General features: G+C 46.5%; 1 protein-coding gene across 1 annotated transcript in view; it reads right to left on the bottom strand.

Annotated features, from left to right (window-relative positions):
• BRD4 (bromodomain containing 4) overlaps positions 1 to 21,009 on the bottom strand; it is a 50,916-nt gene extending 29,907 nt beyond the window's left edge. The window contains exons 1-5 of the mRNA XM_026867602.1: positions 20,916 to 21,009; positions 9,695 to 9,811; positions 6,544 to 6,862; positions 2,882 to 3,019; positions 17 to 152 (exon numbers count right to left, since the gene is read on the bottom strand). Coding sequence (XP_026723403.1) covers positions 17 to 152; positions 2,882 to 3,019; positions 6,544 to 6,862; positions 9,695 to 9,714 — 613 coding nt within the window. The 5' untranslated portion in view covers positions 9,715 to 9,811; positions 20,916 to 21,009. The remainder of the gene's footprint in view (positions 1 to 16; positions 153 to 2,881; positions 3,020 to 6,543; positions 6,863 to 9,694; positions 9,812 to 20,915) is intronic.
• Positions 21,010 to 26,515: the final 5,506 nt, after the last annotated feature.

The following is a 26,515-nucleotide window of genomic DNA, read 5'->3' as shown; positions in this document are numbered from 1 at the left end:
GGACCAAGCATCATACCTGCTTCCTTCCTCGCGCGTCCTCTTCCTTTCGTCTGGGCTATCACAATTTCCGTTTCCTCCTGGGTCATTTCGGAGATTTTCTGCAGGAAAAGCTTTTCTAAAGCTTCTGCCATTAAGACTATGTCATCCCCTGGCTGGAGAAAAACCAGATATGATAAATTAGGCAAATACAGAGATACTATATATATATATATATATATATATATATATATATAAAAATGAAATTTCTCTCTGAAAATATTCCCAGAGAGACAATTCTGTATTTCCACCCTCTGTGGTGCTGCTGTTTCCACCACGGTGCAGCAGGAAGGTGTATGGAAAGTGTCCCAAGCACCAAATGCATGGACAAATCCTCACCCTGAAGCCTTTATATTTTATAGGTAAAAGCAGACAACTGGCACCAAGGAGATGTATCGGAGAATAAACCCACGTGATGTGCTACCTGCATGCAGCAAAAGGTATTTTGTGAATGGAGGAGGAAAAATAGGGGAAAACTGTGTTCTGTGCTGGGGAGGCCACACCTGGAGGGTTGTGTCCAGGTTTGGGCTCCTCAATACCAGAGAGATCTGGAGGGGCTGGAGCAAGGGCAGAGGAGGGCAACGAGGCTGGGGAGGGGCTGGAGAATCAATCCTGTGAGGAGCCAGGGAAGGAGCTGGGGGTGTTCAGTGTGAGGAGGAGGAGGCTGAGGGGAGCCCTCATCCCTCTCTGCAGCTCCTGACAGGACATTGCAGAGAGGCTGGGGCTGGGCTCTGCCCCCAGGGGTCAGGGACAGGACGAGAGGGAACGGCTGGAAACTGCCCCAGGGGAGGGTCAGGCTGGGCAGGAGGAGAAAATGTTTCCCAGCAAGAGTGGTCCGAGAGTGGAACAGGCTGCCTGGGGGGGGTGGGTGTCCCCATCCCTGGGGGGTTTAAGGGCCGTTGGGATGAGCTGTGGGGGGATGTGGGGTAGGGGAGAACTTTGTAGAGTCGGGCTGAGGGTTGGACTCAGTAATCCTGAGGGGCTTTTCCAACCTGAATGGTTCTGGGATTCTGTGAAAAGTGGAAAAAGGAAGAGCTGGATTAACACCAGCCGGTTGTTTCCACCACAGAAGATCCCCCCGACTTGGTGGGTCTCTGCATAGAGCATCAGGGTAGAGGGTAAGAAGAGCTCAGCACAAGGAAATTCCCTGCCTTTTCTGAAAAAGGCATTTTAAGGAGGAAGCTGAATGTTGGGATCCTTGACAGGGAGAGGACGGCCCAGACTGGCTCTTACAGACATGAGGAGAAGCCTGGATTTGCCAAGGTCAAAGCAAACAGAAAGGATGAGACCTTCTGCCCAGGGCCCCCCGCAGCACCGTAGGTGAGAAGAGACCAAGAGATCCGAAGGTTTGAAGTTGTTTTGTGGATAGTCATGGGCAGGCAGGCACACGAGAGGACGGACTGACATGAAGACACTAAGCTGACAGCCAGCGCTGTCACGACATGGCGACGCTGAGAGAAAGCGGCTCCAGCATCGGGGCAAGGACGGGTCCAACCACGCTGGCCCATCGGGTGGCACCTCCAAACCTGCCTGGCTGATGGTTTGCAGGCTCTGTGAGGTCCACGAGGATGTTTCTTAGATGCTTTTTTGCCTTCCAGCCTGGAGGAGACCAGGGTAAGCTCAGGCAGAAAGCTGGCAGGGGGAGGAAAACACCACGGTGGGAGACTTTGAAGGGGCAGAGGGGTAATTTGGAGCCTTTAAGGCTCTGTCCTCGCTCATGTTGTGTCACATTGGCTCAAACCAGAAAGGACAACAGCCAAGGAGACGGTTTTGAAGGACTAAAATTGTGAATGACTATTTATTTAGAATAAACTAGAAAGGTCTTGAGCAATATTTCTGAGAGGAGGAGGAGGGAAAAAGGTCAACGCACACGAAAGTGAAGGAATGGGGATGGAGAGAAAAGACCCATGAAAACGAGGAGGGCAGAAACCGAATGGGAAGAGAAACACTGGGGCAAGTGGTGGAAAGGGTGGACAAGGACAAGGCTGGAGGGTCCAACCACGTACCGATGGCTTTAAGGGCAGCAGTAAACCCTTCCTTTGTGTTCGTGGTCCTTTTGCCAACAAGCGAGTGTCTTGTGCTCAGTCCAGCCTGGTATCGCCCCAAGAACCTCCTCCGACTCTCCAAGCCCCACCCCGACCCCCAGAGATTGGCCACCACCCCTGGGGTTTGGCCACCACTGGCCACTGTCCCACCACCACCATTTGTGGAAATGCCTGGGGATGCTCCTCATCCCTCCAGATATCCCTTCCTGCAGGGCAGGAGGTTGCACAACTGTTTATAAAATGGTTGCTGGGATGTTACTCACTGTCTGGAGGGGAATATTCTATGAGGTCAAGGTCAGGCATGACAAATTCTACGTGCTGCTCTGTATATCCTTTTTTTTTTTTTTTTTTTTTTTCCCCTCTACCAGATTTCTGAGTTTCAAACCAGCCTGAGTCAGCTTCTTAACAAAGCCAGAGCAAAGACAAAGCACAGATCTGCTTCTCAAGTATTTGATGTTATCAAATTTGCGGCTCTGCTCAAGTCAGACCCTCAGAAAATCTTAAAAAAAATCCATTTAAGAATAAAAATAAAGAAGGAACAATGTCTAGACTGAAGGTATCTGTTAATAACTCCTCCAGGAGGGAAGGCTGCTAAGCCAGCCCTGTCTGCTTCTCGCAGCAGACAGACGTGCCGGAGCTCCCATCGGTTTAATCCTGTCTGTTTGCCTGAAGAAGCTGATCTCGGTGGTGGTTCCTTTTAAGGACAGTTTGAACATCCCAACGCCTGCATTTCCATGCTGGTCCAACGAGGACATGGAAGATTTCCCTTGGAAAAATGCAGATTCGGGAACTTTTCGTACCTTATTGTAGATGTAGCAGTTTGTAAACATCGTGTTAAAATCCTGGATACATTCTTGAGCGTTCCAGTAGTAGTTATTCTCCAAGCGTTTCTTTATTGTTCCCATATCCATCGGAGTTTTAATTATCTTATAATAATCCTGCAAAGGAAAAAAAAAAAAAAAAAAAAAAAAAACGGGGATTCCTAAACCTCAGCCCTGGACCCACCTGGGGGAGAACTTCCAAGCCCAGCAGATATTTGACTGCCAGACTTCAGCCCCATCAGCCTCTCAGTTGGGATTTTTAATTAAACAGAAGGACAAACCTTTGGTAGAGGAGTAATTTACCCTCAGGGGCACCAAACTGTCCCAATTCTGGGGGCAGCAATTCCTAAAAACATTCTGGAAAAAGAATGCAGGAGGTCACATGCTTAATGCCAGCGACATGAGAACGGGGAAATCAGATTTATTACACCCCTTAAATGTATCCGGATTAATACAAAAGGTGTTTCTATTTTTAGGTGTGATGTTGAGGGGAAAAAAAAAAAATGGTTTGGAAACACCACTGCTATAGAACCAGCGCTCTCCACCTGCAACAGGGAGCTTGTCCCTGCTGTGAAGGAATTAAATAAATTAATGCTTGGGTAATAATTGTAAATTTAGAGCTATTAGATCTTAAAGGTAAAACAGACAAAGAGAAGTGGGTGTTAAGCAGAAACATCCCTCTCAAGGGAGGGAGGGAACAAAACTCTTCTGGTGGGAGCTGGAAGGGTCCAAAGCAGACGTGCAGCAGCAAAGATGTTGCTGAGTTACTGTGATCAATGATCTGGAAATGATGCCACGGGTTTTGTCAGCTCTTTGGGTTTTATTCTGAATTCTCCTGGTGATGGCAGCCAGGCTGAGGCAGGGGCAGGAGGAGGTTTCTGCGCTCCTTTAGGGTCGTGGAATCACTGAGGTTGGAAAAGATCTTGGAGATCGTTTAAATCCAACTGTTATCCCAGCGCTGCCGAGCTCAGGCCTCAACCCCATCCCCAAGCAACCACGTTTCCATGGTGACTCAACCCCGTCCCAGTGCTTGACAACACTGTGGGCCAAGAATTTTTTCCTACTCTCCAACCAAAACCTCCCCTGGTGCAACTCAGGGCTGTTTCCTCTCCTCCTGTCACTTGGGAGAGAAGCTCGACCCCCACCTCGCCTCGCCCTCCTTTCAGGAGGTTGTGGTGAGTGAGGAGGTCTCGGGGGAGACCTTCTCTCCAGACTAAACCACCCCAGTTCCCCCAACGTTCTCTACACCCTTCTCCTTGGTCTCCTTCACCCATCCCCGGGCACGCTCCAGCACCTCAGTGTCTTTCCTGGAGCAAAAAGGCCCAAACCCGAGCACAGAATTCGAGGTGCAGCCTCACCAGCACCCACGGTCCCTTCCCTAGTCCTGCTGGCCACTCTACTCCTGACACAAGCCAGGGTGCTGCTGGCCACTGGGCGCTGGCTCCTGACCAACACCCCCAGGACCTTCTCTACCTAGCAGCTTCCCCAGGGCAGGCCCCGGCACTAGGCCTGGCTTAACCTTGGCCCACAGGTTGAGCCTGGGCAGATCCCTCCAGATGAACCCTCCCACCCACCTGCAACCTCCATTCCCTCCATTTAGTACAGATGAACCTCAGACCGGCGTCCCTTACGAAACGCCTGACGTGTTGCGGACTGTGGCTGGAGGAGAGGGAGGGAAGATTCCATCTATCTAGGACCCAAGAGTAACAGAAGTAGGCGAGGCCGAACAAGCCTGGGAACGGGACAGATCTGCCCCAAAGCCCGTGTTTCCGAGACCCTGGCGGGGACGGGAATTCTTCAACGGGACCAAGTTGCCGTGCCAGGGCCGTGGGATATCTGAGAGGGGCGAGAGGCACAGCCCTTGGCTGAGTCCTTGGGGCCTCCCTGAGCGGCTCCGAGTGTCTTCAGCTCCAAAAAGGACCCGGCTGAGGCAGCACAAATCATCTGTTGCTTAAAATAAGTATTTTAAAATTAAATGATTCATCTATTGCTTAAAATATTTTTGGTGCTTAATATCTGGAGATGGGAAGTTTGGGGGCTTTAACTTTTGGTGCTTCACAACTTCTGGGGCTTAGGAATTTCTGGTGGTTCATAACTTTTCGTGCTTTAAGTTTTGGTGCTTAACTTTTGGTGCTTAATTAATTTCTGGTGCTTAACGTTCGGTGTTTGATCATTTCTGGTGCTTCATTTTCAGTGCTGGATTTTTGGTGTTTCATGATTTTTGGTGATTAACTTCTGGTGCCTGGGAAGTACTCGTGCTGCAATTCTGCTGCTTAATTTATGGCATTGAAAATCTGGTGCTTCGTTTTTGATGCTTCTTAATTTTTCAAAATATTTTAAAAAATAATTTACTAAATTCTGGTACTTAGTAATTTCTGGTGCTTAAACATTTTTGGCATGTAACTGCTGGTGCTTAATTTTTGGTGCTTAGCCTTTTGGGTGCTTCATAATTTTTGGTGCTCAGTATTTTTGGAGCTTAATTTTTGGTGCTTAGTATTTTTGGAGCTTAATAATTTTTGGAGCTTAATAATTTTGGTGCTTAATAATTTTTGGTGCTTAATAATTTTTGGTGTTTAATGATTTTTGGTGCTTAATAATTTTTGGTGCTTAATGATTTTTGGTGCTTAGCATTTTTGGAGCTTAATTTTTGGTGTTCAGTATTTTTGGAGCTTAATAATTTTTGGTGCTTAGCACTTTTGGAGCTTAATAGTTTTTGGTGCTTAGTATTTCTGGTGCTTAAAGATTTTTGGTGCTTAGCATTTTTGGAGCTCAATTTTTGGTGCTTAGTATTTTTTGTACTTAATTTTTGGAGCTTAATAGTTTTTGGTGCTTAGTATTTTTGGAGCTTAGTAATTTCTGGTGCTTAGCTTTTTGGGTGCTTCATAATTTTTGGTGTTTATCATTTTTGGTGCTTAAAAATTTTTGGTGCTTAGCTTTTTGGTGCTTAATAATTTTTGGTGCTCAGTATTTTTGGAGCTTAATAAGTTTTGGTACTTAGCATTTTTGGAGCTTAATTTTTGGTGCTTAGCATTTTTGGTGCTTAATTTTTGGTGCTCAGTATTTTTGGTACTTAATTTCTGGTGCTTAATAATTTTTGGTGCTTAATTTTTGGTGCTTAGGCATTTTTGGAGCTTAATAATTTTTGGTGCTTAATGATTTTTGGTGCTTAATGATTTTTGGTGCTCAGTATTTTGGGTGCTTAATCATTTTTGGTGCTCAGTATTTCTGGTGCTTGATTAACTTTTGGTACTTCATAATCTCTGGTGCTTGTCTAGGGGACAGAGGACAGCACACTCACCCTCCCTGACTCCTGAAGTATTATTCCTCTTTAATTCAGTGGAAAGAGGAGGGTGATAAAAGGCAAAGCAGTAGCTGAGCCACTGGAGATTCCTCCTTGTGTGTGTGTATTTTCTAAAAGCTCACAGAATCATTTGGGTTGGAAAAGACCCTTAAAATCATCAAGTTCAACCACTACTGAGTCCCAGAGCTGTTGATCAGATCAAGTCCAACCGTCTGATCACCGAGTCCAACCATCAGGGCATCGAGTTCACCCATTAAAGTCGGATTTGGCAATTTCAGGAGAAGGTGTGAGACCCCCTTCGCCAAAAACCCCATCGCCTGGTCTCTCCACCTTTACTTACAGGGAGGTTGAGCTTGACGGCGTCCACAGGCTGCTGGAAAGGCCACGCAAACTGGTGCTTCCACAGCGTCTTCAGCACCACCTTGAGCAGATACTGCAGCTGGTTGGTCTGTCGCTTGGGTTTGTTGGGGTTGGAGGTCTCCGGTGGAGGGGGATTCACGCCTACAGCACTGCCTTGTTGGGGTTGAGCCTGTGACTGTGTCGTAGACATTTGGGTGGTTTCTAGTCCATCCCCCATTACTGGCAAATTTCTCAGTCTCGTTCCAGGGCCACTCTCTGTCGACATGCTATTGATCCCATTGCATTCCTCACCAGACACCCTGCCCAACGAGGAGGAGGGAGAGGAGGTCATTTCAATCCCAGGCTTTTGCTTCAAAACTAAAACAAAGCATCTTAAAAAGAAACTGGACCTCTGCTAGACTAGCTCAGGCAACTAGACCTTGCAGCCATGCTCGCCTAACAGTGTTGCCACAACAAAAGGCACCAGCACTCTGCATTCTGGGATAAGAAAGGACAGTTCGAGGGCACCTGCTGGGGTTTCCACACCAGGCCCCAGCCTTGCCTCTCTGCCCCATAGCAAGCATCAGGTTTTTTATTCCTGTTCTTGCCTAACCTGGTCAAGAAGGACTCCAGTGGTTTCCCCGAAAAGCCTCCGTGGCCTCTAAACGAGGCTCTAACGAGCCAAACTCAGCACGTACCAGCTTCAGCTCCGGCCTTGAGTTTGCCAACACCAAAAAGAGAAGCAAAGTTGGTGCTGGCCAAACTCTTGGCTTCAAGTAAAGGAGCACAGGGTGTCTCATTTACGTCCTTTCAGTCTCTCAGCACCCCCCCACCCCACCACCACGGGTCAGCTCACCCCAGTTTAACGCCAAAGTCTCTCTTTTGGGTCAACGTTGAGCTTCTGTGGGATGTTTCTGCTGAACTACGCAGTGGACAGACCCACGTGTAACTCACTGTCTGCTCTCAGTAGATGATTTTGGTAGATAATAACTTTATGTAGCTAATCTAGGTAGAAAATTCAGGTAGAAAATCTGTAGGTAGATTATCTACATAGATAATATATTACTAATAGATTATCTACATAGATAATCTAGGCAGATCATCTTTAGGTGGTTAATTTACGTAGATAATAACTTTAGGTTGATAATTTAGGCAGATAATCTTCAGGTAGTTAATGTAGGTAGATAATCCAGGTAGATAATAGCTTTAGGTAGATAATTTAGGCAGATAATCTTAAAAGCAATTAATTTAGGTAGATAATCTTTAGGTAGTTAATTTAGGTAGATGATCTTTAGGTAGTTAATTTAGGTAGATGATCTTTAGGTAGTTAATTTAGGTAGATAATCAAGGTAGATAATAATTTCAGATAGTCTTTAGGTAGATAATCTTAAAACTACTTAAAAGTAGTTAATTTAAGTAGATAATCTTTAGGTAGATCATCTAGATAGATAATCTAGGTAGAAAATCTTTAGGTAGTTAATTTAGGTAGATGATCTTTAGTTAATTTAGGTAGAAAATCTTTAGGTAGTTAATTGAGGTAGATGATCTTTAGGTAGTTAATTTAGGTAATCAAGGTAGATAATAATTTTAGATAGTCTTTAGGCAGATAATCTTAAAAGTAGGTAATCTGGGTACCTAATCTTTAGGTTAGTAATGACTTCAGGGAGTTAAATTAGGCAATCTAGGTAGAAAATGTAGGTAGATAATCTTTGGGTAGATCATCTAGATAGATCATCTTGACATAGTTATTCTAGGTAGATAATCTAGGTAGATAATAACTTCAGGTGGTTAATTTAAGTAGATAATTTAGGTAGATAAACCAGTAGATAACCTATGTAGACAATCTTTAGGTAGGTAATTTTTAGGTAGATAATCTTAAAGTAGATGATTTTGGTAGATAATCTCCAAGCAGGTAATTTAGGTAGATTGTTTAGCTAGACCACCTTTACGTAGCTCATTTAAATATCATTCTGAAGACCAGAAATTAGGGAAAAAAAACCCACAACCTTTCTGATGAGCCTACGGATGTATTTCAGAGCTCTCCCCAGACCACACGCAGCCCGCCCGTTGGCTTGAAGCTGCAGCTGCGTGAGGGGGTCCCCACCGAGCCACAGCTGCCACAGAGCAGTGGCTGCCCCCCCCTCGTGTGGATTCCCCGTGTGCTGCGTGTCCTTCGTCCACCCTAAGGCTGAGCACTTGCAGCACACGCAGCTTTTAATTAGAGAAACCCATGATCTAGTGGGTGAGATGAACTAAGAGCCTTGTGATTCACCAGATTTCAAGTGACACCCAGGGGAAAGTGAGGAAGAAAAGATCTCCCATCCCTCCACTCGTGGGGTTATCAAGTGCTTTCTCACCTGGGGGGCAGAACTGATTTGGTTTAGGACTTGCCAGCCCTGCGTGACCTGGAAAAAAAAACCCCACTGGGTGCCTTGGCAGAGCAAACGTCTGCATGTACACCTGGCCCTGAGTGGGGATAAAATATTTATTGGTCTGTATGTGCTCATGACAAGCATCAGGCCACGGGTCTGGGGTTTTATTCTGATGCAGCAGAACAGCCCCATGTCTCTGGCCATCCCGCAGCAAAGGATGAAGAGCCAGAGAGGTGAAGTGTCTCTGCGATTTAACCTGCCACGTCTCCCAACTGCTTCTGAGTCCCCACAAAACCTCAGCCAGCCTTAAACCCCTGCTTAAAGTCTGCGGTCTGTTGTTTTCGCTGGCCTAAAACTGACACTGACCAGCTAATACGTGAGGGCGACATCAGATTTTGGTCATTAGATGATGGGTTTTAGGTTTTCAAGCGAGCTGAAGCATCGCTTGTGCGGTGAGATCAGTGAGATCGCTGCAGCAGACTCCCTTTCGCTCCCCAGGGAGATTTTATCCCTGTGAAACCTCTCCAGTCCCAGCTTTCACTGGGCTCCTGCTTTTCATCCCCGTTTTAGCTCTCTGCAGGGGAGATCTGACTCAAACCACATCACTGGAGGCAATCTGGATTTCCCTCTCTTGCAAAAATTCAAGGAATTTTGCTTGGGGGTGGTGCTGATTCCTCTGGGTTGGGTGCGAAAGGAAGGCTCGGAGTGATAAAAATGGTTTTATCGAGTGGCAGCCAAGCAAAAGGAATCCTCTTTACTCACTGCAAGGGGCTACGTTACCTTGTAGGATACATTGCCATTAAATTTTGCCCCAGAAAATGATGCAGAGTCAGAAGTTGCTTGGCTTGTCCATCTATCTTCCGTGGCTTCAGGCACAAATGCCTTTAGATACTGTATCTGATAAAACAAATAAAGAATTAATCTGCGGCATCCACCCGAGGCACCAGAAACGAAGGCTGCCTCGAGAAACTCAACATTTTTTAAAGTACAGCAACAATCCAGCAAAGCAAAGGAGCCTACAGACACCTACAAACACCAGCCACCTACGGAAAAACCAGGAACTGGCACCGGTATTGAAGTTTTTCCCAAGTATTTTTGCACTTTTAAGGCAAAGTCCTGCCTGAAATCCAGCACTTCAAGGACTGCGACCGCCTGATTTCCTTCTGCTCCCTCTCAGTACAATAGATCTCCCAGAACCAGCAGGAAGAGGAAGTCCAAGAGTCTATTTTGGTGGTTTTTTTTTTAAAGGGAAAAGATTTCATCATCGTTTTAATTTCTTCCTCTTCCACTTAAGAGCGAAGGCTCTAACCACCCATCCAAGCAGTTAAATATTTCTATCAGATTTACCCTCTTCAGGTATCTTATTTATCACTTCTTTAATTTATCACCTCTCTTTTTCACTGTCTCCCTGCTTCCTTGGAGGGATCCAACCAGTCTCCTCTTGTGTTTTCAAACTCAAGCAACTCTTTTTTTAAGGGATTAGCTGGAAATACACCAATTTACACCTTTTTTCTCCTCTCTCTCCCAATAAAAGGACACTTGGACTCTCATCCCTGCCCTGGCAGTTAGGTTACATCTCCTCTCATACATTATCACGCCACCTGTGTGCCAAAATATCCAAAAAAACCCAAAAAAAACAACCCAGAAAAATTCAATTTTAACAGTTTTTCAGCCTGTCTCGATGGGTTGAGGGTTCACAGCCCAATTTCAGCTCGTGGCAAACGTGGTCTCACCCCAAAGAGCATCACCCCAACTCCTCCCCAGCCCCATTTCTCACCAGAAATACAGATATCACTGCTGTGTGCACGCTCGGGGTGTTCCCAGGGGAAAAAAAAAAAAAAAATTATTGGTACGAAGAAACTTCTCTGACATGGAAGACAAATGGTGGGGAGCCAAAGAAATTGAGTTTGACAGACCTGTGTCTGCTCTGTGGGTGAAAATCAGCAGCAGAAAAAGAAGAGCTGTGGGATGGAGGGCATAAACCTACATTTTACTGCAAAGTGTAATTATAATTTTATTCTATTTTATAGACAGATGCTACTGCAGGGCTTTCTCCATCTATAAAATGCTGCTTTGGGGTTTTTTAAAATTTATATTATAGATTAGAAATCTAATCTGCGTTAGATTAGGCTAGAAATCTAAACTGTGTTATAGAGAGTGCTATGTTCAAATTTACTTAATCTACAGATTAAAATGGTGCTACCTTCGAGCTTCCTTCATCTAATCTCTGTTATAGATTAGAAATCTAAATTCTATAAATACAAAAAAAAAAATCTAACCTGTATTATCGTGTTAGAGATAGCGCTACGTTCAGGTTTTTCTTAATTTCTTAGGTTTAAGAAGACCTGAACGCAGCATCACCTTTATCTACAGATTAAGAAAATAATTAATAAGAAGAAAATAATTAATCTGTACATGAAAAAACCCCACACGCTGCACCCTCTCAAGATCTGGGGACCAGATCCCCTTCGCTAACTGCACTGGGAAGGGCCAGACTGATGTGGCCCAGCTCTGCCTTCTCGTCCAGCTGAATTATTCATGGCAGCGTGAGGGAAAAAAAAAAAAAAAATCAAGAAAAATGCTTACTCGATTACTGTGATTAACGTTTACAGGCTTCGTTAGGCAAAGGTATAAATGAGATGGGGGAGGACAGACCGCGCTGGGAGGGTATCTAGCACGGAGAAGTTCAAATTCACCGGGATCACGCTCCCGGCGTCTGGCTGGATCCACGTGATTTTAATGCTGCCTGCCAAAAAAAAAAATCCTGTTGGGTTTTTGGTTTTTTTTTTTTTTTTTTTCTTTTTTCGTGGGGAAGAGGCAGGAAGGGAAAGGGCTGCAGTGAGGCGCGGGAGCCGGCAGAGGGAACTGCCAGGCCAGGAGGAGGAGAGCAAAACCTGCAGGAAGATTTCTCCTTCTTCTACCCTAAAGCTGAGCTGGGGGAGATGGGGGTGGAGGGGAGCGCAGAGGGTATGGGGGGAAAAAAACCGTCAGGGAAATTCACTGTATGAATGGAATAAAAGGGAACGTGGCCACGGGTCTGGAGGAGGAGGTCAGCCCCAGGTGGGCAGGAGAACAGGAGGATAAAGCCAACAGCCTTGTCAGGCACGGGGGAAGCAGAAAGCAGAGAAGCCCCTCGCTCTGCAGAAGGAAAAACAAAGTACAAGAGCAGGGACGCGGGCAAAGCCTGAAGATGGAAGGAGGGACTGCGGGCACGTTTGGTTTGGGATGGCAGCAGGGGCCAACGCTCACCTAAAAATGAAAGCAGGAATATTTCTGAGTTGAAAAGTGGGAGAAATGAATAACTGGGAACACACGGCGGGGCTGTCCCAGCACCAGCCTCCAAAAATCCATTCTGGGAGAGGAAAAAAAAAAAGATCTAACGACGTGAAGGGGGTGGTATATGCAAGAAAATGCTTTTTATTGGGGCCGAAGGATTCTTTCAGGCTGGCTTAAACAGGCACGTGTTTGAGACTGAAATAAGAGGCAGATCCCTGTGAGCAAGGCTGATGGAAAAGAAACTCCACCAAGGATTCGTCTGATGGGGGCTGGACCCATCGAACGGGGAAACCTGAAGGTGAGACTCCACCACCCACCCTAAAGCAGCGACTGAGCAAAATCATGAGATCTGAACACGAGAGCGGCTGCGTTTGCAAGAAACCACCCTAAATGCTCCTTCTGTCTTGCCTCAGCCTAAACAAAAAGATAACTTATAAGAAATTAAAAAAAAAAAAAGAAATGAACGTTATCAAGTAATAAAGTGATTTTGTAGGGGTTTTTTTTTAAACTTTTGAGATGATGCTGGATGGCGCCTGGCGCTGCTGAAGCAGAAAAAGTTTTGGATTTGATGCTGAATTAGTGATTTTGGTGATGTTTAACTCGGGATTTCAAACCCAACTGTTTGCATGGCACAGAGAGGTTACAGCTGGATCCATCCCCAGCGACTTTCCTCCAATCTCAACAAAACAGAAATAACTCAAATCTCACTTTTAGAAGAGACACGAGGCTTTAGGATGCCCAAGCAGCAGAACGAAGCCGGTTTGGTCCCACTGGACCGCAGCACGAAGCTGGGGCAGAGTGGATTATCAACTCAATTTAATCCTAAATCCTGTTTCTGCTCGGAGAACCAGATCATCTCCGCTCTCCGCGTGAACGAGGCGCGTGTGTGGACGCCAAAACCAGCGCGATTCGGTGGGCGAGAAGCGAAATTGGCTTCTAAAAATTTTGCAGAAAGAGCATCGCGTGCAAGGCAAGTCCTAAAAATGAAGTGATCTGCATTTCTTGGTGCTCTGGAGCGAGACAATCTGCTCCAAGAGGGTTGTACACCAGGGAAGCGACTGGTAAGTATGAACCAAACTGGTTTGGGGCTGAACATTCTCCCTCCTGGAAATCTGTTGGTTTTTCAGTCCCTCCCTGTGGTACTCGCCCCGAAGCGCCGACTCACTCCACCCACAGCCTAAAATCAACTTTTCAAACCTTTGCAGCACGCAAAAGCTGGGTTTTAAAGCAAAAAATAAAGTCGTGGGTGTGCAGGAGGAGGAGGGGTGAGCTGGAATTGGGTTGGTAAAGGCAAACCCAAGCCTCAGGATCCCAGCCAGGGACAGTGTCGCAGGAGAAGCGCAGGGCTACGAAACCTGAAACTGAAATTCATGGTTAAACTGCATGGCGAGGGATCTCACCCCAGGATATATTATCTACAAATAGCCTGGAAAAGGCGGCTAGGCTGGAAAATCCAGCAGCTGAAAAGAATAACAAATTTGTGGTGGCCAGCACTCCCTTTAATTCTGCCCCTGCTGAGCCAGGAGACTGGGATCAACGTGTGCAGCGACCATCCGGGGCCTTAAACGGACAAAAGGGAAGGGAGAGGTGACATTAACGGCCACCAGACACTTCCCAACCTCCCAATTTTTATTTTTACGACATAGTAACGGTGGTTTAGGCTGGTTTAGGCGATGTCTCTGCTGAACGCTGCTGGGAAAAGGCAGCAGTTTCATCCCAACCTAAGATGTGGACGTTCAAACTGATGTTGTTAAAACTCCACCCGGAGTGTTCCCGGTGTCTGGCCCAGCACATGCTGCTCCCCGCGGGGGTAATTTTCCAACGACTCAACCTTGCTGTTGGAAGTTTTTCATCTGAAAAGGCCCAAGAAGCGGTTCTGCTTCCAGCTCCCGTGTTATTAAGCGCTATTTTTGTTTGTATAGCACAGCAAATGTGGGAGAGGATTAAAAAGGAGCATTTGCTCCTCAAGACCTGCTTGGTTTTGGTTTAAAACAATTTTAATCCCAGCTCAAGAGTTTCTCTCTCCTGTTCTCCTTCACACAGCTCCCACCATCCTCAGTTTAAGGCGCTGCATCTTGAAGCCCCAACCTGAGCCAGAAAACCCACTCGAGGGGCAAATTCCTCCCCCCGAATTCAGGCAGGGTGGACGAAATCAATTCTCCCCGTCCCCAAAACTCAACGGTGGCACAAAGGATAACGGTGTCACATCTCGAGCATCCTGGGAAGAGCAGCTTCACCTCCCGCCTGCCACGAAGCTGCTCAAAAATCCCAGGGGATAAACCAGCGAGAAGGCAGCGCATCCTCCTCTGCTTTCTGGGAAACCGCCCGGAGCGAGAGAGACAAAGCCAAGGGGCTCTGTCTGTCTGTCCGTCCGTCCCAGGCTGACAGCAACCAAGACCTGTGCACACACTATAAAGAAACCTCATAAAACACTCCTGGAGATGGATTAGGACTGGCACGAGCCTCTTTCTCCCCACTTGAGTCCCTATTTTGCTTTAAAGAGATGTTAATTATCCCTGTTAATGCATGGAAACAGGGACCAGAGTCCTCCAGGATCATCCCGACTGAAGAATTACCAATTCCACACGGGCACCCACGGTGATTTAACAAAGGGCAAGTTGGAAAGACCCAAATCAGGAACAGATTTTTGATACTGATGTATTTACACACAAGCAGGGGGAATAAATGAGTTGGAAACTAAGGTGCTGGTGGTGTGTTGGTACTGGAAAGCAATTTTTAAGAGGATAAAGGAAAAAGTCAAGCCCTCGAATAGCTATGAAGTATCTTAAAGATGGAGAAGGGAAATCAAGGTAAGAAAATAAATGAAGGCTCTGCAGAATTAAGAAATTTTCCAAGGAGGAAAACACAAAATGAGCTTTTTTCCTGAGTCACTGAACTACGTTTAAAAAAAAATAAAAAAAAAATCAACCCCCTACTTCCTATAGGGGGTAAAATAAAAGTACAAGGTGGTTTATTCTTATTTTTGTAAAAGGTGGTTATGTTTTTATTAAGAGAAGACAAAAAGAGGTAGTTGGGATCCTCTAATTCCTCCTGGAAAGAGATTTTAAAGCCTGGCAGCATCATTCTAAGGGTAAAAGGGCGCTAACGCCGGGCACAAACACTGAGGCGATGGCTGCTCCCCTAATCCAGGTCTCAAAAATTATTTTCTCTCAGTATTTTCCAAGTCCAGGCTCAGTTTTGCTGCAGAACACACAAAGCAGCAGTCAGCAGAAGTAACCTGCGCGGGCAAGAACCACACCATCCAAAATATCTTTTATTAATTAAGAGGCAGAACAGGAAACTCGTTTTCATCCATCATCATTAGGAGGATTCAGGACTGGATTGGAAAAACCAAACGAGGAGGGTGCAGAGCTTGACCTCATTCCCCAAGCTCAAGGATCACTTCTAGCAGAGGTTTGCTCCCGTGGCTGCAATTTGGGGGGTAAAATAAAGCTTTGGGGTGTTGGAGTGCAGGTGGATTCATTCTGGACTGAGCTGGAGACTCTGACAGAGGATGCAGTGGGATACTAAGAAAAAAAATATCCAACTTTTGCATCAAAACTGTAAATTTATGCCACGTTCATTGAATATTTCAGGGTTTAGCTAGTGGGATTATCCCACGGCACTGAAGTTTTTCTTTAAAAAAAAAAAAAAAAAAAAAAAAAAGTGCTGTGGATTTTCAAGCAGCCCGGACCCGTCTCCATCCTACAGCCCATCGAGTGAACTCTTGGTTGATTTATCCAAGACATCTCGTCTCTAAATTCCCAGACATGAGGGTGAAAAAAGATCCTTGTGTGCTGCCAGGTACTCGCAGCACAAGCCCCGGCCCTGCGGAAACATCTTTGGGGACATGAGAACAGGGTGGGTGCTGCAGTGGACCGAGGGAAGCCCCAGGACCGGCGTCTCCATCAGCACAGACCAGATTTAGAAGTATTTTACCCTCAGACACTCACGGTTTTAGTGCAATTCCTCCAAAAATAAGAGATGCTGGAAGCAGTGAAGACATTGGTGTATAAAAGAAGAGAGAAAAACCCCACCTTGACCTCTTCCTTTATATATTAAGGTTTAGAAATAGGTGTTTTTTTAAAATACTGATTAATAAACACATATATTTTAGTCTTGCCTTAAACTCTTTTTGTTTTCCTCCTGCCGCTTTGCTCTCCTGGTCAAACCGCTGCCGCTCTCCTTCCTCACTTTGCTCTCCTGGCCAAACCGCTGCAGCTCTCCTTCCTCTGGTAATTTCAGAGCTATTTCTACTCAAAATTATTTCATGAAACAGCACAAAAAAATTCCGAAATAGGATGCCGAGTATTCAAAAAGTAAATTATCTCTGAAATCTCTCATGAGATCTGTAGGTTGGGCGCCTACTACGAGGCGTAGGGGACGCAGCCTCCCCGCAGACCTTGAGCTATCGCCATTTACAGCAATTTCTGCAAGAAATGGGACGTTTCACCCCTGGCAATCCAAGGTCAAAGGCTCCAACTCCTCCGTAGCGTGGCCGCGTTCTCACCAGGCTCTCACAGAAACTCCCTCGGAGCAGCCGTGTGACTGCACGGCGTCACCATTCCTGGTTTCTTATCGCCGTTTCTTTCTGCTCTAAGTGAATTTATTTACATCCCAAGAAAGACAATTTGCAACCCTTACCCCGCCACCTCGCTTCCCACCTCTGAGCTCTCTGCAGTTTGATTTCTGCTTCATTTTTTAACCGTTTCCTGACGAAATGGGACCCCTGGCAGCCTGTGGTGGCTATTTGGGATCCACTGGCAGCTCGGTGGCCCCTCGGCTCTACGGACAGTCGCCCGTCTCCGTTCCCGGGCCGCAATCGGTGTGGGGGAGGGAGCGCAAAGGGGATTTTTGTGTTTCCACCCGACCAATTCGGGCAGCCGGGGCACGGGGACAGTCCCACCACCAGCCAGACAGCTTTGTCTGGAGCAGGGCCAGGCCTCCCGCTGCCATCAGCAGCCCTAATCCTCGCTGCTGCGGACGCTGACCTCTGCACCTACCTGGGATGGCTTTTTTTTTTTTTACGCCCCCCCTCTATCCGTGGATTTTTATTTTTTTTTTTAACCCCCCTCTACCCCTGTGGACGTTATCCCAGTGTTTCCAGGCTGGTTTTAGCTCCACTGGTGCCTTTTTGTGCCCCACAGGATGTGTCGGGGTCAGATTCTACCAGCACTTCAGTCCCCCCCACACCCTAAATCCATCAAGTTTCCACGCCAGAAGAGTTTTATTTATTTTTCTGCCTTAAACCACGGGGATTCCCTCTGCTTTTGGGGACATCCCCACAGCTCAGATAGCAAGAAAAACATCTTCCGTTCAGTTTATTCCATTGTCCCTACTATTTTTTTGTGGGGAGAGGCTATTTTTAGGCTTGTTTTTCCAAGGCTCAAAGGAAAAAACCGCAATGTTAAAGCAGAATTTGAGCAGTTTTAAGTTGATAAAACCTTAAAAAGACACAGAACACGTGGTTCTACATCACAGCTTCACAGTGAGTAAGTCCCCGTCGCAACAACCATTCACGCTGTAAAGATTTTGCTGTATTTCAAAGAGCAGAGAGCAAACAACTTTTATTGATTACCATCCTCCAATATTATTACAGAACTATTGATTAGAAAGTTAGGTTGGACAGATTAAGCAGCAGGAGACACCCAGAGGTGGTTTTGGGTAGAAATTAGGGTCTTACACATTATTTTACCGCAGATCTTTATGGATAATGGGTGTATAAACTGGCACATAAATTATCTGAAACTTAAAGCAGCTCATATTTGGTTCAGGCTCCCAGTTTTAAAGCAGTGACACAAAATTCTCGGTGAATATTTTATCGGCTTTTCTCCCCTGGCTCAGCACAGTTGTATGTTTTAAGTTTACAACTCAAATAAATCCTCTTTGCACCCACGTGCAGCTTCCAAGATAACGCTGGGCCAGCTCCTTTTCTGCTGAAAAATGAATGATCCCAGAAAGAAAAAAACCCACACTTTAAAGGGTGATTTATACCAGAACTATTTGCTATCAAACGTTAAGCTAGACTTAAGGGATGAAGAGCCACTGCCTTAACCCTAAACTGAGCCCATCCCGTGGGATCAGTAGGGATATCCCCAGCACCACCAAGGGATGGGGCCTCTGTCCAAGATCTAAAAGGGGGAATTTAAGTCCCCCCCACCATGACACCGTCCAAGCCCATCACTGACCCACCCTCCTGCAAGCCTGGCACCACATCAGAGGCCCAGGGGGAGCAGGCTGTGCCCCCTGCAAGCCCATGGGGGCCCACGGGGGAGCAGACATCCACTCTCCAGCCTGTGGAGGTCCACAGGGAACTAGGCTGTGCCCCCTGCAGCCCGTGAAAGTCCATGGGGGAGCAGGCTGTCCCCTCTACAAGCCCATGGAGGTCCGTGTGGCAGCAGACTGTCTCCTGTACAACCCCACAGAGGTCCACAGGGGAGCAGGTTGTGCCTCCTGCACCTCATGGAGGTCCACAGGGTAGAAAACACCCACTCTGCCCTCCGTGGAGGTCCACGGGGAACTAGATCATGCCCGCTGCAAGCCTATCGAGGTCCATGGGGGAGCAGGTTGTCCCCTCTGCAAGCCCATGGAGGTCCACCAGGCAGCAGACGTCACCCTGCAGCCCGTGGTGGTCCACAGTGGAGCAGGTTGTCCCCTCTGCAAGCCCATGGAGGCCCATGGGGGAGCAGACATCCCCCCCTGCAGGCTGTGGAGGACCCCGTGCCGGAGCAGGTGGATGTGCCCCAAAGGAAGCTGTGACCTCGTGGGGAACATACAGTGGATCAGTTTGTGGAGGCCTGTCTCCTGTGGGTGAGCCCCCACGCTGGAGCAAAAGAGCACGAGGAGAAGAGGGAGAGGTGGAGAAATTGAGAGTGTCTGGCCAAGGTCAACCCCCAGAACCCTAAAGGGACCAACAAGGACATCCCCAACATCACCGAGTGACAGGGCTGCTGTCTAACACCCCTAGATCTAGAGGGGTGAATTTAGAGCCCCCCCCACGACACCACCCGAGCCTGGCACCGTGTTCTCACCTGCCAGCACATCCCAAAGTGCCACCAGCTCCCGTCACGGCTGACGGACAGTGCCTGGGGACACAGATTCACACCCTGGCACATCTCAGCGTAGCTGCCCTGTGCGTAATGTCTAAACTAGTTGGCTGCTGGTTATCCGTAGTTAACTCACCAAGTCTGAGCCTCCCCCCAGTTATCTATTTCAAGACAGCAGCACCCAACCTTGTTATCCCAAACTCAGTCCCCAGAGCACCTGGTGCACCAAGGCGGATGGAGAAGATGGCAGAGCCTGGGGGCAGGTGACCACACAACTCAGAGTTGCTGAAGAGAAGTTTATCTAGTCTAAGTCAGAAAAATGACTTTTTTTTTAACCCATTCTACTATCAGTTTTCAACTACAGTGCCAGATTTAAGGATCTACAAGTACAACCTGAGCGTGAGGCTATTTCCACCCTTGAAGTTTGAGGACAGAAAAGCTTTGACGCCCACTCTCTGCACCAGCCTAACGCTTGCAAGAACCGCTTTTTTCCTGGAAAAATGAAGTTTTGGGTTCCCCCTCCCCCCCTTTTTGCTTCTTGCTGTCCACCAACAAAAAAATCCTCAAGGTCAAGACATTCCTAGAGTGGCTGGATATTTAAAATACAGCCCTTCCCACCTGAGACTTTAAAAATCCAATTTCTCATCGTGTCTAGGCTATGTCCGTAACCATACACACCTTGGAGATTATTAGTAGTAGGAGAGATAATAAATTATTGGAGATAATAAATATCCATCTTCCCAAAATATTCAGGTGTCACAAAGCCAACCAAATAAAGTACTAAATGAAACCATGAAAAAAAAAAAAGACTGTGGATTTGGGGTGATTTTCCCTGTTTACTGCCAAGCCTTTTAGAGCAAACGAACAGAAAAAAAACAACACTTAGAAAAGCGAGTTCTGGGTAGAGACACCAAAAATTGTCACAGTTGTGTCCTGTTTTCCTGAGCTGGATGGAATATAAACCCCTGAGAGAAGGCAGCTCTGATGGGTGGCTGAGATGGAAAAGGGTCTCAAAACCACCCAAACTGAGCTGCAAGTGGCCAAATTCCAACTTGGTGACAGCCCTGAGGAGACCACGTGGTCCTGCTCAAAAGTGTTGGACAAGGGGAATGGGAGATACAGCTGTGTGTGTCTGAAGGGGGACAAAAACCTCGTGTCTGATATTCTGAAATGCCAGAGAAATACACCAAGATACAGAAAACTCTGAATTATTTCACACGTGACAGGCCTCTCTCTGACTCTGTGCTCTCGCCTCAGCTCTCTGCCATTTCTGCCTCTTCTTTTTTTTTTTTTTTTTCCTGCTGGAATCAACTCCTTTGGTAAAGCAGATTTAAATTCTGCATCTAATGAATTATCACGACAATTAAGTTTGATCCAGCCTGAACGAAGGTGAAGGTTTGTTTAAGCTGGTCTCTACCCATTCACACCGGCAAACTCCTAGTGGTAAATCCAGCAAATCCAGGGACACGTTTGCTGCAGCTCGTACAGGATTTGCTCAATCCAAAGCACTCAAGAAGACAACGAGCACAGCTCATCCCCAGCTGGAATTAATTCCTGCAGCCTGGCTTTATATCACCTCCTAAATCCCCCCCCCAGACATTACTGCCCCAAAATGCTGGAAACAAGCCACACCTCATAAATCATGCACTTAGCACAGGAGTAAAATTCAGGATAATTACCTGAAATCAGAGTTGACCCTTTGAGGTGTTCGGTTCTTCTTCACCAGCTGAACCCTCTGACCTTCATTTTCGAAGCTACTATTGAAAGAAAGATCTGTAAGGAAAAGAAACGCCCATTAAATCAGAATTACAGCAAAAAAAAAATCTCTAACTTTCATCCTTTGCCTTTTTTTTTTTCCTCCAAATTCTTAATTTTATTTGTAGGAAATGATATGTTTGAGTCAGAAAACCAGGAAGCTACGAGGATGAAAAACATTGTAAGGCAGATGTGGATGGGTGAAGGGATCCAAAACAATGGTCCAGACCCCAGCGTGCTCACCTTGGAATTTAAATATACTGAGAAAAATTATTTAATCTGAGCTCACCAACCCAACAGACCTCTTCTTGAGAGCTTCAACAAGCACAGCTCCGCTCCCTCGCGGGAACCTTTCCCCAAACCAAAAAACCCCGAACCCCAAACCCGCTCTTTCTAACCCAGAAAGTCCTTTCCAGGACTTGGTTAAGCCAGTTCCAAGACCTGAGTTTAACTCTACGCCTGGGTCTGCTGCCCAGCTTTAGACATCTCAAAGCCTGGTTTAGCATCTTACAAGAGGTCTCAAACCCATCCACAGCCCCAAGCACGAGAGCAGCAATCGCTCACGCTCTGGCTTTTCACAGAAACTACTTGATAAAAAAATAAAAATCACCAAACACAAGATTTAAGCTTTTACGACAAAAAATTCTCTCTAGGAAGATGCTCATAACCACAACCAACGACTTTTTAACATCGCTTGTGCTCGTGAAATACCCACCACCACACCTCAGGACCAGCTCGTCTTAGAACCAATAAATAAATTAAACTATTAAAAAAAAAATCATTAATTTTCCGGCATAGGACAGACCCTAAAGGGATATAGGAGATGCGATGTTTGTTCCCTCAGCAAAGGGAATTCAGCACAAGAGGCCAAAGGACCAGGTTAACAGCTCTGACTAACTTTAAGCTTAGCTCTAGCAAGCAGGCATGGAAAATTTAGCTCAGACTCACCTGCCCTCAGGTGAGAAATACAGAAGGTTGAAAGGGATGTCTGGAGGTCTCCTGCTCACAGCGGGACCGACTTCAGACATTCAAACAGGTTGCTCAGGGCTTTGTCACACCACAGCAATTACCACCAGGTTTTAATTGACATTTTAGTGCTGGTTTTCCAGAGGTTAAGCTGATCTTATGAGTGTCATACACTTTACTCAGTGTTTGCTGACAGTTTGGCTTCCTAACAAAGCCCATCCTGGAGGAAGGTGGACACCAAAGCAGCTCAGAGGATAAAACACAGACCAACTGCAATCAGGATACTGAGAGGACAGAACATGGGCCAAAACCTGCACTCAAGCTACTCAGAGGATAAAACACAGCCCAAACCTTGCACTCAGGCTACTCAGGGGTTAAAACACAGACCAAACTCTGCACTCGGGCTACTCAGAGGATAAAACACAGACCAAACTCTGCACTTTGGCTACTCAGAAGACAGAATATGGGCTAAAACCCACACCCAAGATCCTCGGAGGATAAAACACAGACCAAACCTTGCACTCGGGCTACTTGGGGGATAAAACATGGACCAAATTCCGCACTCGGGCTACTCAAGAGGATAAAACACAGACCAAACTCTGCACTTTGGCTACTCAGAAGACAGAACATGGGCTAAAACCTTGCACCCGAGTTACTCAGAGCATAAAACACAGCCCAAACCTTGCACCCAGGCTACTCGGGGGATAAAACACAGACCAAAGACTACACCTGGGTTACTCGGGGGATAAAACACAGACCAAACCCTGTACCCAAGCTCATTAAATACTCCCAATACTATTTCTTCTTGAAGACGATCCAGCACCTCCCTGAAGGCAGGAAAATCCACCAAAAGCTTCAATCACCCAGCAGGGTTGTGAGCTTCTGCCCACCTGCATTTTCTGATACAACTTGTGGTCTGTTTTGGCCACTTTTGGTTTTTATTAGTGATTGTAATAGCAACTGATGTCACCTACCTGGCCAAGGTCAAGGTCCTGCCCATGGGTTGGGGCAATCCCAAGCACAAATCCAGGCTGGGTGAGGAGTGGCTGGAGAGCAGCCCCAAGGAGGAGGACTTGGGGGTGTTGGTGGGTGGAAAACTGCCTGTGAGCCAGCAACGTGCACCCACAGCCCAGGAAGGCCCCATGTGCTGGGCTGCACCCAGAGCAGGGTGGGCACAGGGCGAGGGGGGGGATTCTCCCCCTCTGCTCCGCTCTGTGAGACCCCCCAGCAGGGCTGGGTCTGGCTCTGGGGGCACCAACAGCAGAAGGACACGGACCTGCTCGAGCGGGGCCAGAGGAGGCCACAGAGATGCTGGGGGGGCTGGAGCCCCCCTGTGAGGACAGGCTGGGAGAGTTGAGGGGGTCAGCTGGAGAAGAGAAGGATCCAGGGAGACCTTAGAGCGGCCCCCCAGGGCTGAAAGGGGCTGCGGGAATGGGGGGAGGGACTCCTGCTCAGGGGTGTAGGGATAGGATGAGGGGTGATGGTTTTAACTGAAAGAGGGGAGATTAGATCTGATCCCAGGAAGAAATTCTCCCCTGGGAGGGGGGTGAGGCCCTGGCACAGGGTGCCCAGAGCAGCTGTGGCTGCCCCCTCCCTGGAAGGAGGGTTCAAGGCCAGGTTGGACGGGGCTTTGGGCAACCTGGGCTGGTGGAAGGTGGCCCTGCCCATGGCAGGGGGGGTGAGACTAAATGATCTTTAAGGTCCCTCCAAACCAAACCAGTCTGTGATTCTATAAACCCCCAAACTCCGTTAGCACTGCTCTTTCACAAGTATCTCCATTAACAGACCTGCTCCATGGACGCCACCAATTACAGTGATATCACTAATCACGTTATCTGATAACACAAACTAGATTAAATCTCAAATACAGGTTGTTTTTTCTTTGCAAATACTATTCTTCCCCCCCCCAGCTAGCAACAGCCACAGCCTTGAACAGATGCAGAAGGGACTTGCTTTCATCTCTGGTTCCCAATAATCAAACTCGGCAGCTTGGAGGAAGAAGCCATTTGCATTAAAAAAAAATGTATTTTAAAGTAGTTAAGATACACAGAAATAAATAATACATACATTCGTAAAAAGTAGGGTTTAATTGTGTGTTCAGTGGCTTTTAAATTTCCTTTGGAAGGGGGTGGAAAGGAGCAACTCCTCCTTCAGCAGCAGAACTCACAATTTTCCTACAAAAACACTCCCACAGCAAAAGTATTGAAAAAAAAAAATCAATTTTTCAGTCTTCTAAAACTCTACACGATTTGACCACTGTAGCACCAGTAATTTAAGTTTTCTGACTTGTTTAATGAAGTTTTCTCCCTCATCCTCTGTACTGTCCCAGCAGTTAAACCCCCCAAGAACAGCACTTATGAGGAGAAAGATGTCAGATTTCCTAGTGAGGTTTGCAACTATAAACTAAAAATTGGTGATTTACAAGGTTTAGGTTACCAATCTTTGCTGGTTTTTGACCCCCATCAGGATAAATCTGAACGAGCAGGTACCACTTCCAGGCTGGGAATCACGTTAACTTGGGGGGAAAATTATTTCAATCCTGATTCATGTGTGAATTTAAGTCAAGACTTGAAGCGTACGGGGTGTAGAAGATGTCATAAAAACTCTAAAACCAGTGAAAATAAGGAGTTTTCTCTAAAGAAAGGCTAAGATCAAGGAAAAAAAATAAACCTGCAATACCAGCAAACAATTCATGTGGTATCTGAAAACAGTTACCAATGCCAAATGCCAATCAAGAAGGCTGGCATTTATAATTTCATCACTGTTTTCTTTAAAATTTCACTTTTTCCAGCAGATCCTGACTTTTTAATATTGATTTAGTGAAATTCAAGGTATTGTACAAAATGCCTGGTCACCTGCTCTTCAGAAAGAGACATTTATGTATGGAGAAAAAAATAAAAAATAAAAAATAAAAAAATCACAAACCCCAGCATTTCTATGTTTGCTAAAGGAAAGAAACACCCATCCTGCAGCATCCCAGGATTTCAGGTGATGGTTTCTCTCCCGACTAAACCGACCGCATGGAGCAGATCTCAAATTTCTGGACAAGCAAAGACTAACGATGGGCACTGAACAAGTTACAACCACTCCTGGTCCTCTCATACCCCAGAAATACCTGAATTTAATCACCTCCACATTCAATTTTATACTCAAAGCATGTACGTAATCTTAAGATGATGAATCTTCAGAGCATCATAGCTTTACTAAAATTATTTTATGGATGTTTTAAGCATTCTTATATTTTCCACTAGAATTCACCCCTCAGCTCCTCCTAAGCCTCCCCCAATTTTTCCAGTATTTTCTGCTAGTGAGGAACTTCCTAACAGAAAACTGCAAATGTTTGTCCCCACCCAGAAGCTCCTATTTTAAGCAGATTTAGAGACTTTAAATCCATTGAGGTCGCATCTATATTCCTCTAACATCTGGGAGGAGGCAAGACAAGCACTCACCTAGCACGGAGCGGAGCTTCAAACTCTTGTAGGAAAGCAAAAAAAACCCCAACACACCTCCTTTGGAGCCAGGCCAAGGAGATGAAAATGATCGCAAAAAGGCGGATTTAGATCCCGCCGAGGCTCACTGCTCCCTCAGCCCCGGATCTGCAGAGCAGGGAAGGTCTTGGCTCTGTCCCACCGATGTCTCCACCTCTGATGGCCATTCTGGGACAACTCTCTGAGCTCCATGGCTCCCCAGGAGCTTCCACACGTCTCAAGTTTGGGTCAACCTCAAAAGATTCCCCATTTCAAGGATTCTACACTCTTTCTTCACTCCTGAACTTCTCACCGTGCCACCAGGGTGGCTCTAAGAGAAGCATTGGAGCAGAACACCCTCATAAAGACGTTGTCTTCCAGCTAGGCCAGCCTAGAAACTGATCTTTATCTCTCTAGTCTCTTCTCTATTTAAGTGGCTGAGAGGAGGTCACTGCCCAGAGACAGCCCAGGCTTCAGCGTCTCACCTCTGTGGGACAGAGCAGCCCTGGCTCGCCACACAAGGCCACCCGACTCCACGCCTGCCAAAAAACAAAAGTAAAATCAACAACTGAGAGCAGTTATCTTCCTAAAAACACTTATTTTGTCTAAGGAATCTTATCTCCACAAAGCCTGTTGGGAGCAAACGAAGGCTGCGCTCTGTGGGATCATCCAACTCCAGGAGACAAAAAAAAAAAAAAAGACAGTTCAGTTGAAAACAAGCAAGAGACTCAGTATTTTCCAGGTGCTGCAGTTGGATTTGGCTCACCCCAGGCCACTGCTAATGCTCTACCACCAAAAGCCCCTGCCAGGATTTCAAAGTGTGTAGAATTGAGTATTAAAACCTCCATTTCCCAGAAAATCAGGAGGGGAAAATCCACCTGAAATGGAGAACAGTCAAGAAAACACACATCTCTTGTCTGTGATAATCATCACAAAATAGATTCCAAGGACGTGTTGGGTCCAAATCTTTAGGCGAGTGCAGAAAACTGCTGCAGGAAGCACCACACAGGCCAGTGGCCACCAATTCCTTCTGGCAAACGCCCTCTGATTTTTTAAGAGCCACAGAAGCCCGTGCAGCTCTGCGAAAGCCA

This window comes from Athene cunicularia, unplaced genomic scaffold (genome assembly GCF_003259725.1).
Source record: "Athene cunicularia isolate RWA unplaced genomic scaffold, athCun1 SCF_9, whole genome shotgun sequence".
NCBI classification, from domain to species: Eukaryota; Metazoa; Chordata; class Aves; order Strigiformes; family Strigidae; genus Athene; species Athene cunicularia.
This window is presented reverse-complemented; position numbering and strand designations above follow the sequence as displayed.